This window comes from Lissotriton vulgaris, chromosome 6 (genome assembly GCF_964263255.1).
Source record: "Lissotriton vulgaris chromosome 6, aLisVul1.2, whole genome shotgun sequence".
Lineage (NCBI taxonomy): Eukaryota > Metazoa > Chordata > Amphibia > Caudata > Salamandridae > Lissotriton > Lissotriton vulgaris.
The window spans coordinates 1,713,653,054-1,713,667,354 of NC_141694.1; the positions used below are offsets into that span (position 1 = coordinate 1,713,653,054).

At 45.6% G+C, this 14,301-nt stretch overlaps 1 protein-coding gene across 1 annotated transcript in view; it reads left to right on the forward strand.

Moving 5' to 3' along the window:
• The window catches only part of IARS2 (isoleucyl-tRNA synthetase 2, mitochondrial), a 628,540-nt gene that overhangs the window by 357,176 nt on the left and 257,063 nt on the right, over positions 1 to 14,301 (forward strand). The window contains exon 13 of the mRNA XM_086927919.1: positions 6,805 to 6,907. Within this exon, the coding sequence (XP_086784045.1) occupies positions 6,805 to 6,907 (103 nt within the window). The remainder of the gene's footprint in view (positions 1 to 6,804; positions 6,908 to 14,301) is intronic.

Here is a 14,301-nt window from a genome sequence, read left to right on the forward strand (position 1 = left end):
GGCCACACCCACCTCTCACTTCCTCTTTTCCTCTGCTGCTGACGTAGGGACCAAACAGCGTCGTTATTTCCTTCCATCCATCCAGGGAATGTATTCACAATCCTGGTCTTTTTGGCAGGTGCTTTTTATAAACAATCTTGTTGCTTCAACAGGATCTCACTTCAGATTTATAAGTCTGTGGTTATTCAGTCAAAGTGCAGGGGTTGAAAAAGGGAGGATTCATCTAGATGGCGACACCTAAAGCACAGACTTTTGATGCCAAGGAGTAGAGGTCACCTTGAAACAGTAGAACTCGCATGCTCAGTGGCTCTTTTTACTTCCTAATTCTGGAGTCTCAGTCTGGGCAAAATATGTTCCTTTCTCAGCTACAAGGGCTTCTATTCTGGGCCAGTAATTTCTTAATGTATCAGGGTAGATCTAAAGAAGTCATATTCCTGGGTCTGGCTTAAGAGGTTGAATAGTAGCTGCTGGGGGTGAGGCCTGCTGGGTCATGCAGTGAGACGTGAATTCACTCTACTCCACTCCGTCCCTGGCCTTATAAGCTTAACTATGCACCCCAAACAATTGGTACTCCCCGGAACGCCTGAGAAATGGTCGCGCAACCTCTGTAGTAGATGGAGTACTTGAATCAATTATCAACAAACATTGTCAAAGCCAACAGGTCTGGCGTTGACTGAAAGCTTTTATTGGCTTATTCAGTGCTTGTTTTGTCATAGTTTTTGTAAAACACAATTGCTGGAGGAGCTGCCAGCCCTTCATCAATATAAAAGAGTAAAACATTACTAAAAGCAAAGAAAAATGTTGGTACAAAAAAAGCCCAGATTGTTACTATAGTTCCTGGCACTGAAGGGAACTACTTTGTGTGTGGATGTGCTCTTTGTGAAAGGGCGTAATGGCTGAAATGATCTGACCTGCTGCCTCATGCTGTAATGTGAATGACACAGTAATCTATCAATGGATGAAGAGGTCTGACTGCAACCCCCTATCATAAGTAACTATATCATACATATTTGCATATACAACAACCAGGACCACACAAACACTAGAGACTAAAGGAAGTGCGAGTGCGGTGAGAACTGGTGGGTGCCAGCGGGTCGCATTGCCCACCACATCAAGCCACCAAACGCTGAGCATAGTGGCTTACATTTCTTCTGCAAACTAGGGAGCAAATTGCTGTTTCCCGCAACATACTGATGTTACCCTAAACTCTGCTACCAGTGAGAACCCAGCCTACCTGTGATTAGACCCAAAGTGACATTTCTGTTACAGGGCTGTAAAATCACATAATCTTGCATTAGGCTTGTTATATGAAATTCCTGAAAACACACTATTATGCTACCTCTCATAATTACGAGCCATTCTCTGCAGAACTTTGCATGAACACACGAGCAACAGAAATGACCAGGACATGAGCAGATGCAATTGTTAGGTTGCTTGAGTTCTTTGCATTTTTGTAATGGACATGAGTATGCATTTCACGTTAAAATATAGTGTCAAACTGCAGTTTTGCATTTTATGTGATTATTTATAATTTTTTGCTCAATTTTTCCAAACTTTTATATAATTACACAAAGGCAAATTATGCACATTTCGCACACCTTCTGCCTGTGATCTGGCTGGGGCTGTTTTGATGGGACCACTCACCCAAGCTAATGTTTATTACCACTGATGGGCCGGTCAGAGGCAGGTGATTATATAGCACTGTACTGAGGACGGCAAACTGTCCAGCTGATTCACAGGTTGTTCGCTGTGGTTCCCCGCCTGCCACAGTGTGTAGAGCCTGGTTGGGAATGTAACGGCTGTGTGACAACCATGGTTTCATGATGGCCCACATCTATTGCAACCCTGTGGCGCTCTACCCTCTGGAACATTGAGTGAGAAGCAACGCCCAAGACATCTCAAGCCCAGACACCAAAGGCTCATGTACTGAATTGTCCCCCTGATCATTTTTATTTCTACTCAAACTCAGTAGTGTTACTGGTTGGCATTTCAACCTGACACGACTGGTAAACTGTATCCCGCCTGAAGCCGCTTTTTGTACCAACCAGGTTGTAAAAGGACACAGCATAATGTCTGTTCACATTCGTGTGCGTCTGTTATTATGCATCAGTTGATTAATGGCATACCTATTGTTCAAGCAGAAACAAACCACTATGGCAGCACATTCATCATTAATTGAGTGCAGTATCACACTGAGGTAAGCGGGCAAAGTTGACTGCAAAGCCACAATCTAGACCAGATTTAAATTCAATTTGAACTGAAGCTTCTCAATTATGGTTGATTGATTCGGCCGAAGAAAACTTCTCAAAAATACCGTAATCATTAATTAGCCCGGGTGGTCAAACTGGGGTTGCAAACAGCCAGGTGGGAAGAGCCTTGATATGGTAGAGTGCAGTAATATGGCTCAGTGAGGAGTCTCAGATTCTAAAATGTCATAAAACCGCATAGTGCTTCCATCTAAGAGCCAGCCATCAGACTTTACTGCAGGCCACTGAGAGTATGAGAGATGATGTTATAATTAGTTTAACAAAAAAACTCCAACTAAACTGAAGGGCCGTTCCTGGCGAAGAAAATTTTAAAGGACCAATTTATACAATCACCACAAGAGCAGGTCAAAAACACACCCTTGTTTTATATTGCTTTGTGTAGTCCGTTTTCTTTGAAAAGGCACATCCCTTTTGCATAGTATGGATGCAAGTCACAGTTGCAGTTAGGGACACCCATAAAACTGTCCATGACGTTGAATAGAGTAAATTACCAATGGCATAGTGTTCTGGGAAGCTCCTGAGCAATAAGTAAAAAATAAAATTATTTAGACCCAAGTCTTTTAAACACGACACAGAAATGATCATAAATATTACAAACATAGATAAAAACATAATCTCTTAAAATAAATGAAAAACCTTTTAATGAGGCTGCACTATTTAGATATCTACCCACAGCAAATGAAATGGAAAAACAAATCGTATAGAGCGCAAACAAATACCCGCAGGCGTCAAGGCGCTGATAGCGGTTAGTCTTAGGAAGGAGGCGAAAACAGGAATTCCATGATATCAGCCCCCCGGGAGCATCCGTTAAAGAGCAAAAAAAAAACATGTTTTTTGGCCCTTCTGAAAAGGAACGGAGCTTGAAGACTTGAGATGGAAAGAGGAGCAACATTCCAAACCCTAGATGCCACCATTAAAAGGCTTTGCCTCCCAATCTCACCTATTGATACTTAGGAACAGTTAAAAGATTTTTACCTGAAGATCGCAGCTGTCTGGAGGGAGTATACAGCACAAGCAACATTGAAAACATTCATATAAGATAATAATCGTATAGCTTCTCTTCGTACCTTAATTCTGTATATGATTAGTACTGCTTTTAATAATTTACCCATTTGGGGCATCAAATGTAAACAATCACACAAGATATGTACAGAGCAGGGATACTGAAAGTATGGCCTGAGGGCCGCATGCAGCCCTTCTGACCTTTACGTGCGGCCCCCTGGTCAAGAGCAGCACTGGACTAATGTTTACGTGACTCAGCACTAACAAAAAATATGTTTAAAAAGCCGGCAAGCAATTATTTATAGGTTAAATGAAATAAAAATCTGAAAGAAACAAGTTAGTATTAGATTCCTTACCTTAGAATATCCCCAGGCATCAGTCTGGATCCGGAAACTTTTGCGTAGCAGTACCCTTGCGCGTCGGTAGGCGTCGTCTGCGGCTCGTCAGCATTGTTGGCGCCGGGATGACGTCGCCGGAGTACTTAGACGCTGCCCTCGCGCGCTGACGTCAGTTCTTCTTTTTTCCGCACCAGCAAGTGCCAATCTGGAAAAAGTGGTACCCTTAGTCAATTTTTGACTAAACTTTTTCGATCATTTTTTATATTTCTTCGAAGTTGAACGACTCCGACGGTGCCAGTAGGGATGCCCGGGTTCAAGCCCTGCGTCGACTGCAACCGACTGATGTCGAAGTGAACTAAAGAACAATGATGGATTCAACCAAGATCTGTGACGGGGGGTGAGGGTGTGAAAAGTTTCAACGCTCCGTCCATCATCTCCTTGTGTTTGCTTTGGAAAATTGAGCATCGCCCTACGTAACCTGGGCTAATTATACTATGATAAACTCCAACAGTGAATTTCAGTAAAGGGAATATCTGCCGTTTGCATAAGATCAGGCAAGGCACTTGAAGACGTGTTAGAGAGGATAGGTTTCGGCCCCCCTTTCTGACGCCGCATCCGAGTCCTCTACTCCCAAGGCAAGGGTCCTCATTAACAGCTTGTTTTCGGATTTCCTATCCAGAGGGGTACTCGCCAGGGCTGCCAGCTCTCGCCGCTTCTATTTGCATTAGCAATGAAACCCCTGGCTTCACACATCCGCCAAGACCCTCCATTCGTGGTTGGGCCTGGGATCCGAACCAGGTCGACAAGATTGCCCTGTACGCTGTTGACATCCTCCTTTTCCTGGCCGACCCAAAAGGCTCCGGCCCGCGATGTTTGGACGCCCTTTCTGCCTTTAAACAGGTTTCTGGCCTCAGGCTCAACCCGGCGAAATCCACACTAGTTCCCCTACACTCATCCCGGGCGTGCTTCGACTGGCAAACGACCTTCCCCCTGCGTAGGTAATCATTCAAGTACCTGGGGGTGTGGATTGCCCTCCTCCTGGAACTCGAGTGGGCCCTGAACATCACACCCCTGGTCACAAGGGCCAAGGCGGACCTCAGGAAATGGCAAATCCTCCCTCTCAATCCCCTTTGTAGGAGTGCCATTTTCAAAATGATGGTCCTCCCCGCTTCCTGTACATCTTACAAAATGTTACCACTCATCTCCCAGGCACCTGGTTTCGGGAATTGGATGGTGTCCTCACCCGATTTTTGTGGGGAGGAGGGAGGCTGCGAATGTCCGTAGCACATTGCCGCATACCCCCCTACGACAGGGGCATGGGGGGGGACCAATCTTGACCTCTACTACCTGGCCACGGGGCTCATTGTGATTCATGACTGGTTCGCGGATGGCTGGTCCGACCCGGCATATTGGGTGGAACTCGGGTCAATGGACTTTGCACAGATTCAAGCCTACCTGTATGGGAGCCCTGTACCTCAAGCTCTTTCCTCCCATCACCAGAACGGTGCGCATGGCCTGCTGAGCTGCCCTACGCCACGTAAAGTGGGACCGGAAACTCACCAGACAGACGCCTCAATGGAGTGGGGCTTGGCTGGACAAGGTCTCGTCCCTCCAAGACTTCCGTAGATGGGACCATGTTGGGATCTCGCTATTAGGAGGCGTCTGGGTGGGGGACCATGTCAGATCGTTTGCAGACTTACAACACCGCTACTCCCTCCACTCTTCCCAATTTTACAAGCACTTACAGTCGAGGCACGCCCTCCAAGTCCACATTCCATCCCCCACCGGAATTTAGCCCCTTGGAGGTCCAAGTGATGATGGAGAACCAGGGCTGAGGGGGGGTATAGCGGATTTATCGCTGCTTAGTGAACAATGGCCCGCATCCCTAGACCTGCTTCGTGCCCGCTGGGAGGGATGGCTGGGTCCCCTGGAGGACGCGGATTGGAGGGACGCCCTTAAGGCCCTCAAGACCTTCACGACCTCCTCCAAGTTGCGCCTAGTCCAACTCTATTATCTCCACACGGCATACCTCACCACAGCGGGCTTGTACAGTGCCCGCATGCGGCCCTCACCATCCTGCACGCGCTGCAGCCACGCTCCAGCAGACTTTTACCACATGGTGTGGCAATGTCCCGCACTTGCTCCGTTCTGGGCGGGGGTGGAACTTGAGCTTACACAAACCCCACAACCCGCTACGCCTGATCCTGGGGGTGTTTGATGAACTTGATGGATCCCGGGCTGATATGCGCTTTCTGGGAATGGCAGTGGCAGTGGCGAAGCGCGATATAGCGGCGCTCTGGTCCCAGGCCAAGCCACCTACTATGCGGAAATGGAGACAAGGAGTGGATTGGTAACTCTTTGAGGCCCGGGGATACCCAAACCTTTTCGGCAAAATATTTGGCAAATAGTTCAACTTACTGCCCGTCTGAGGGGTTCAAGTATGTTGTGTACATGACGATTTACAAGGAAATGTTCTACTCATTCCACAAGTGCCATACGAGTCTGTCGTCTTCTTTTGATTGTATTGTATCTGAATAATGTGTCTGATCTGCTACCAATGTATTTTGGTTCTCTGGAAACTCTAATAAACTTGATTATCAAAAAAAAGATCAGGCAAGGCAACCAAGAAAGCCCAATTAGAGATCTGAAAGTGATCCAAAATATATATTGAAGTGCACATAGTACCCTTCCTTTGCTTTGTCCCTGTGGAATTCTAGGTGGTCCTCCTTGACTAACTGCATGTGTTAAGGCCTATCTGTACACAGAAACACTCAACTTTGTAAGATGCATTAATGTACACTATCCATTTCTAGAAGATGTGATACTTGTTAGGACTTGCCTTTCATTCCACTTTCTAGGAAGCCTTTCCTTTTTGACTATAGAGCTCATAAGATGTCCTCCCAAAGGTCTGCATTACCCTTTGCCTCTTAGGATTGACTTGCCTGTTGATAGTTTCTTGGAATTGTGTTAGAGATTTAATATGACTGATGGTTCCTTCATTGCTACTGTTAGTAGTCTTACAATGAATTGTTTTGATTATTTGTTAATATGTTTGGCGATCTGTACATTTCTTGTCATTATATGAATTGTGAAATGTAGTGATGGGCTAGCAAGCCTTTGAATGGAATCCCTCATATTGTCACCCACTTTGTAAATACACCATCATTAATTAATCCTTGTTCTGGCCTTCTCCACAGGCATAGCATAGAGCATGTCATCAAAATGGTGGATGAGCATGGGAGTGATGTCTGGTGGACGTATCCTCTAGAACAACTGCTGCCAAAAGAAGTACTGAAACAGGTAAGGACCAGCCCTAGAAACAGAGTAATATATATATTTTTTAAAGTCTAGTAAGTACAGTGTTTAGGTTGTGAATATGGTGTGTCAGTCCATAAACCAAAGGCATGGTGGGGGTGTATGTCTGCACACTAAGTAAACGTCATGGTTCAGCCAAGGACTGCTGAGAGTTGTGTAAATAATCACAACCTAAGCTGCTTGTTATATTAGAAATTCACAGACTACACCCTATTTACATGCCGGCAAAACATTGCTGGTAGCATTATTATTATTTATTTATGGCATTTATAGATAACCTTACAAAGATCTGCTTGAAGGTTACATATAACAATTCAGTTACAAAAGAACATCTTTATAACTTCAGCTAACTGCATTCTGGGAAATCATCATAACTGGGACATAGGTGCAAGGGAAAAAATAATCTAATAGAAAGATAAGGAGGTTTAGTGTTGTTTTTAAAGATTGTGGGATCTCAAATCATGGGGGTGGGGGACTTAGGCAGAAAAAGGAAAAAGCCAGTTTCAAAGTCTTGGTTTTCTTTATTTTTTGACGTCCAGTGTCAACCTTGAGTTCCCTCTTGTTTGTTTCTTTCTCCTTGTGGTATGAAGTTTTTCTTGCAGTTAGCATAAGAGCCATTAGTGTAAGCCTCATATGTTATACAGGTGATCTTTAAATTGATGCATGCTTCTAGCAGCAGCAAGTGGAATTGAATTAGGATTGGGGTTTGTGATCTGATTTTGTTGTGTTTGCTACCAACTGTGGTGCACCTAGTGGCGTGACTTTAAGGGCCATGACTGAGGTAGTGGATAACCGTGCTACAAAGGTGTTGCTGCTGTCTAGATGGGAGGATACCAGAGCTTGAGACATGATCTGAAGTCTTGTGGTTGGATATCGATCTTGTTATCCTTTAAGAGGTGCAAGTAGTATGTAGCTGTTCTTTTCAGCTTATTGACATGCTCTTTGACATGTAAGTTCTTATTTATCATGAATCTCAAGGATTTTGGTACCATGGCAATAGTGGGGGAATTCTTTTAATGGCCCAGAGCTTCAAGATATTTTTACATTGATGGGTAAATGTCTTTGGAATAGAGAAAGATGCATTCAGTCTTGCCTTGTGGGGGTTCAGTGTCAATTAAGTTTAACATCCTTACAATAAATTTGTGTAAGTAGTATTTAATATTGATTATTGTTAGACCTGGCCCTCTCGGTAGGTAAACCCCCCATTTTGCCTTTACTCTCCATTTTTTCCCAATTCTTTTTTTTTTGTTGGCCTTAGGACTCTGTCCACTTTACCATTGCTACCCATGGTTAAAGTGCTTGTGCTCTCTCCTTTAAAAATGGTGAAATTGCCTTACAATCAATTAGCACATTTAATTTACATGTAAGTCACTAATAAAGTGATACTTCATGTACCCAGGGCCTATAATTAAATTCTACTTGTGGGCCTGCAGCACTGATTGTACATCCCTCTTAACCATTTAAACATGTCTCAGGTCTGCCTGTGTGTGCAGTTTTAATCTTTTGCCAGGCCCTAACTCCTTTTTAATACACATACGTCTCCCCTAGGGTAGTCTCTGAATAGCCCAGAGAGCAGGGTGCAGTGTATTTGAAACGTTGGACATATACTTTTAAAGTTTAGATGTCCTAGTAGTGAAAACGTCTTAAATTCGTTTTTCATTACTGCAAGGCCTGTCGCTCCTATAGGATAACATTGGGTTACCTTATTGTACATTTAATAAGTGCTAACTTTGAATTAGGAGCAGGTAGACATGGCGAGTTTGTGGTCTAAAGAATTGTAATCAAAAGCGCTCTTTAACAGTAAAATCAGAATTTTATTCATAGTTCTAAAAAAAATACCACTTTTATAAAGTTGGCTTTTTCTTATCCCAACAATTTGGTGCCAGCAGCGTGTTCCTGGCCCACAGATCTAATGGATCTCAAAACCCTACACTCCAGAGCGACTAAACTAACCCAGAGCATCCACAGCTCCGTCCAAGACCTTATGAACCACCTTCACTTGGCCGAGCTCTCCCTCTAACCTCAAATCACCCCACACCCTCTCCCCACCGATTACCGAGCCTCCCAAGCACCCACTCCCGCTACCTCTAAGTCATCTTCGCCCGCGCAGACATCCCTGCCACCTGTCAGAGGATGAATCCTGTGCTCTTGCACTCTCATACACCTCTACCCCCGCCACTTCTAACCCCCTGGACCTCACGGAAAACGAAATCCTAGCCATCCTTAGAAACCACAACTCTGCCCAAGCCATCCTTTATCCGCATAACACGAGGCCGGCACACCCCTTCAGCACGGTCTCCATTAACCCTAACTGGCCAGGCCACCTACCCTCCATAACAGAAGTGTGATGAAAAACAACCTTGCGGCGGTAGCCCTGTCAGTCCAGTCCCCGGCCACCCCCACGCCAGAAACCCCCCCCCCCCCCCCACCTCCCCCCCCCCCCCCAGCCCCCTAATCTGGTCTTTTAATTAATTGCCGATCAGCAGTCAAGTATTCTGCGGATATTGCTGACCTCATCCTAAAGAAAAACTTAGACCTAGCTATACTAACAGAATCTTGGCTCAATGAACACTCCTCCCCTTGCCTGGACTTATTAGTCCCTCCAAACTATAATATTGCCAGACTGGACAGGCGCTCCTATAAGAAAGGAGGAGGTATTGCTTGCATCTATCGTTCCTCCCTCCTCATCACTGAACTCTCAGCAGACACCTCCAACTCCTGTGAATACCTCACACTCGCCATTCATAGCAGCTCACTACATCTCTGCAACTTACACATCTTCTCTCACCCTCCAGGCTCCAATGACTCTTTTACCGATCACCTCTTGGAAATCATCACAACTAAGATTTCCTCCAATGCCAAAGAGATTTTCCTGGAGGATTTTAACCTGCACTGGAATGACAGTAAAGATCTCCACGTCAACGCTATAAAAAACCTACTAACAGACCAAACACTAACTCAAGCCTGCTCTCAACAAACTCACTCAAAAGGGGCCATCATTGACTCGATAATTTCTAAAGAATTCTCAGTCAAGCTCATCTCCATAGTCCTGTGTGACTGGTCTGACCACCACTCCATCTCCTTCATCTTACCCGGGACCCGCAAGACTAAGTCACAGCAACCGGTAGTCCCCAAACGATGGACCAGAGACACTAGAAACCTTAACCTTATGGAAATGGAGGCTTGTTGCAAATCTGACCTCCCCCCCCCCCCACCCCCGCACATTATCTCAGCCAGCGACCTAAATGAGCATTACTCGTCAACTATATCGATCATTCTGGACGGCCTTGCCCCTCTGAAGCTAAAAAGAACACAAGCCAAAGACAGGAACCCCTGGTTCACTGGTTCCCTCAAAAGGGAGAGGAGGTCCCTACGACAATGTGAAAGAATATGGAGACAACACCCTTCGGAGACGCATCTTAAACTTCTCCGCCAGGCGAGAAACTCCTACAACAAGCACATCCTCAATTCCAAAAAAGAATACGTCCGATCTGAACTGAGCAACGCTAACAATAGACCACGTAAACTCTTTGAACTGGTCAAACACCAATCCATCAAACTATCTAAAACACCGAAAGAATCTCCTACATCTCCAATATCGTCAGAGGATTTCTCCTCTTTCTTCGCTGATAAATCCACGGCTTTTGGAATTGAACTCAGTATCTCCTCCTATTCACATCCCTTTCCGATCCTCTCCCTGAACGAGACCCTGAAATTGACTGTCCACTGGCTAGCCACTAACCAACTAAAACTTAGCTCAAAAAACCCGGAATATCTCCTAATCTCCCCCCCTAAAGCCAACCCCGAGATTCAGTTGTGGATCAAGGCCATTACAGCCCTAAACTGCCCGCCGACCATTGTGGACTCTGCCAAATCCCTGGGCATAATCCTAGACTGCAACTTGAACATGCGGGACCACATCAACCCAATGGCTAAAGCAGCTAGATTCCACCTGAGCTACCTCTGGAAACTGAAACCTTTCATTGAGGCTCCAGACCTAAAAATGGCAGTTCAAGCTCTAGTCATCTCCAGACTGGAATATGGTTGCTCCACCCTCACTGGTCTACCCAATATCTCCCTAGCACCCTTAAAAGCTTGCCTCAACGCAGCCGCCAGACTATTCACCGGCACCAAGAAATAAGACCACATCACTCCACATCTGAAAGCGCTAAACTGGCTCAGCCTAGAGGCCAGAATTCAACTGAAACTGGCATGCATCACGCACAAGGCTCTTCATTCAAACTCCCCTGCTTAACTGGCACAAAAACTAGTGGTATCTGGAGGAAGCAGAAACTCTCGGTCCGCCAGCAACCTTGTACTCCAACCTGCCTTTTTTCAGAAAAAAAGAACCTATAATAGGGCATTCACCGGGGCAGCACCCAGAATCTGGAACTCCTTCCCACCGCCATCCAAGGAATCCCCTCTCTAGCACGCTTCAAAAAGGAGGCCAAAACCTTCCTCATCGGTAAATTCCTTGCCTAATGACCTCCATGCCTGACCACAAATCTGATGTTTCTAAGACTATCGTTCTTCTCAGATCAACAATCCCTCCCCGCAGAGAATCTACGGGGCCTTTAATTTCTTTACTAAATCTAATTTTGATTGCAATATTACTTTGGTATCCCCTTTATCCCTATGTTTCCCACACCCCTGTCTCTCCACACCCCTTTGTACAGTTTCTGTATACTTATGCACATTGACTTTGTTTGTACACTGTGATAATTCCTGTAAAGCGCTCTGATACCCTCACGGGTCAAGTTCGCACTCTATAAAACTCTAAAATAAATAAATAATAGGTAAAATAATAGTTGGTCTTTGTGCATTGCTCTTAGTGAGACAAAGGGAAGCTTGGTGTTGGCAGAAGGGGCCACTCTGACTTAATGAAGGGGATGAGCTATCACCTACCCCCCTTGCACATCACAAAGGCTCTGTCTGAGCACTCTCACAAAGGGTTTGTCACTAGTCTTTTGTTTCCCCAGACAAGGTGGTGCCGGGACAGGGAGGAGGGAAACGCCTGAATCATCCATATGTGGAAGCCTCCAGAAACTTCTCCTACTTCAAAGTGGGCACCAGATAGAAGTACTGGATCTCAGATCCCAACTCTTCAGTACACTCCTGGACATGTGGATGCTACAGAAGGAGGCCTGCTGTGCTGCTTTGCTGCCAGATGGTCTGCCTTTCTGCTGCCCTAATTGCCCAGAAGGAAGACTGGACCTAAACCCTTCATCCCAAGCTGCAGTACCTCCACGAGTTAGTCAGTTTACCTCCTGTTCTGAGCTAGAGAGTCATAACAAGCACCAGAACCTCCCTGCAAGTGCCTAGCTAACCTGTTACCCTGACTTGCAACTGGACCTGCCTCAGTCTGATGGTCTTCTCAAGTGAGTTTCTCATCCCCAAGTGGTGTCCCTGAGGTCCTGGGCCCTTGGTGAGGCCTCAGTTACTCTTCTCTGAAATTTTTGATCTCCTCTCGAAAAAGCCTGTTCGTACAAAGATCTTGCTGACTGCGCTGCCTACCAATACCAAGTTCTGGCGAACCAGACTCTTCACGCCACAGCAACCGCCAATGACAACCAGTGGCACTTCACTCATCCGCATCAACAGCTCGGCGGGACTGCCAACGCGAAGCTACAGCCTGACCGTCCGTGACACCCAACAGGGTCGTCACACTAAAACGACAGCTGTCCTAGACGCCGGCCTGCTTTTTGCGCTACTTCGATGGCCATCCGTGACGATCTCCCTGCTCCTTGCAGCCCCTTCCACTGCGAACGGTACTGTTTGCACTGGAGTGTGAAGGCAACTCTTTTAGCAGGACTAACCTGGTCCCTGAATCCAACTCAAATTCCATTATTTTCGGCCTGAACAAGTGACTTACATCCCGTCTTGCATGACCAGATAACTGCAAGTGACAATTTGTGCGTTTTGACACTATTTTCACTTAAATCTTTAAAATGCCATATTTCGAGTTCTACTGATTGGATTTTTGTCTGTTTTGTGTCAATTTTTTTTTCTTTATTAAATATTTTTATTGGTTTGAATGCCAGCCATACAGAAATATTTAGAGGACAATTTTCAAGTTATTCATAACATTACATGTGCATATATTGATTTAAAATATATATCAAACATTTCCATCTCTATCTTCGTTTCTGCGCAACTTCAGCCCTACCATAGGGGACACACAAATATCTCCACGATACCCATTCCACTTTAACCACTTCCGATCCCATTTTTTGGGGCAACCCCTTGCTACAAAAACCTCAGTTTCCTCCAACATACACCTGTCCAGCTCTTTCGCCCACATCGTAGTGGAGGGCGAAGTAGTCCCCCCCCCACGCCCTCCCCACACTCTCGCCAGCTCCCGTTTACCCAATGTGTACCCCAGTGTTGTAAATTGCTGTTCAACTTCCAGTGAGGTCAGTCGTGGCCCATACGTTCAGCAATCCCAGTTGTGGTGTAAAAACTACCTCCTTTCCTACATCCGTCTGCATATGATTTGAGGCTTCCTCCCAAAGGTTACGTATGGCTGGGCAACTCCAGAGAGTATGATAAAAGGTGGTTTGCTGTCCGCATCCCCTCAAACAAAGGTCATCCGGTCTGGACCCCAGTTTTGCCAAAGTCTTTAGTGTCATGTATGATCGATGAAGTATCCTAAGCTGTATTAGCCTAAATCTAAGTGTGATGGCTGCTTCTCTGGGGGACATAAGAGCCAGTTGCCAATCCTCGTCACTTATCTGGCCCAGGTCCTCCTGCCACCATTCTCTAAGCTTTGGAAAGGTGTCTGGTAGGTTGTTACTCAATATTTTATATGTGAGGGCTATAGCCTTGGAGAGCAGTGGCCCATCCATCAGGCGAAGATTTCTTTTTTTCTTTTGCAACTTTTATCTCAGTATTGTTTCTCTTGCAGAGTTTACAGGGTATGGAACAATCAGCATAGAACCATGGATACTCTAGGTATGTGATGATAGCACAGCAGGCCTAGCTTTTGTGCATACCACAGTGGTGTTGCTCTAGAAAGGACGCCCGCCCATCCCAATCGAGAATTTGCTATGCGACATATTTCTAGCGTATGTAAGGTGGGACCAAAATATTTCTGTTTGTTCTTCCTATCATTGGAGTATAGGGCCCCAAGGTAACCGCAGCGATCGGTTTGATATCTATCAAGAGCGTATGCCGTGTCATCAGGGGGGTGATATAGCCCATGGTTAATAGTCACCAGCTGGGCCGCCCAATAATAGAGTTGCAGGTCAGGCAGCGTTATACCTCCGTCATACCAGCTTTTTGTTAGTTTCTTCATTGCCATCCTGGGGGCTATACCATCCCACAACAGCGTGCGGATTTCACTCTCTACTGCTTTAAAATAAGAATCTGGGACTCTATGC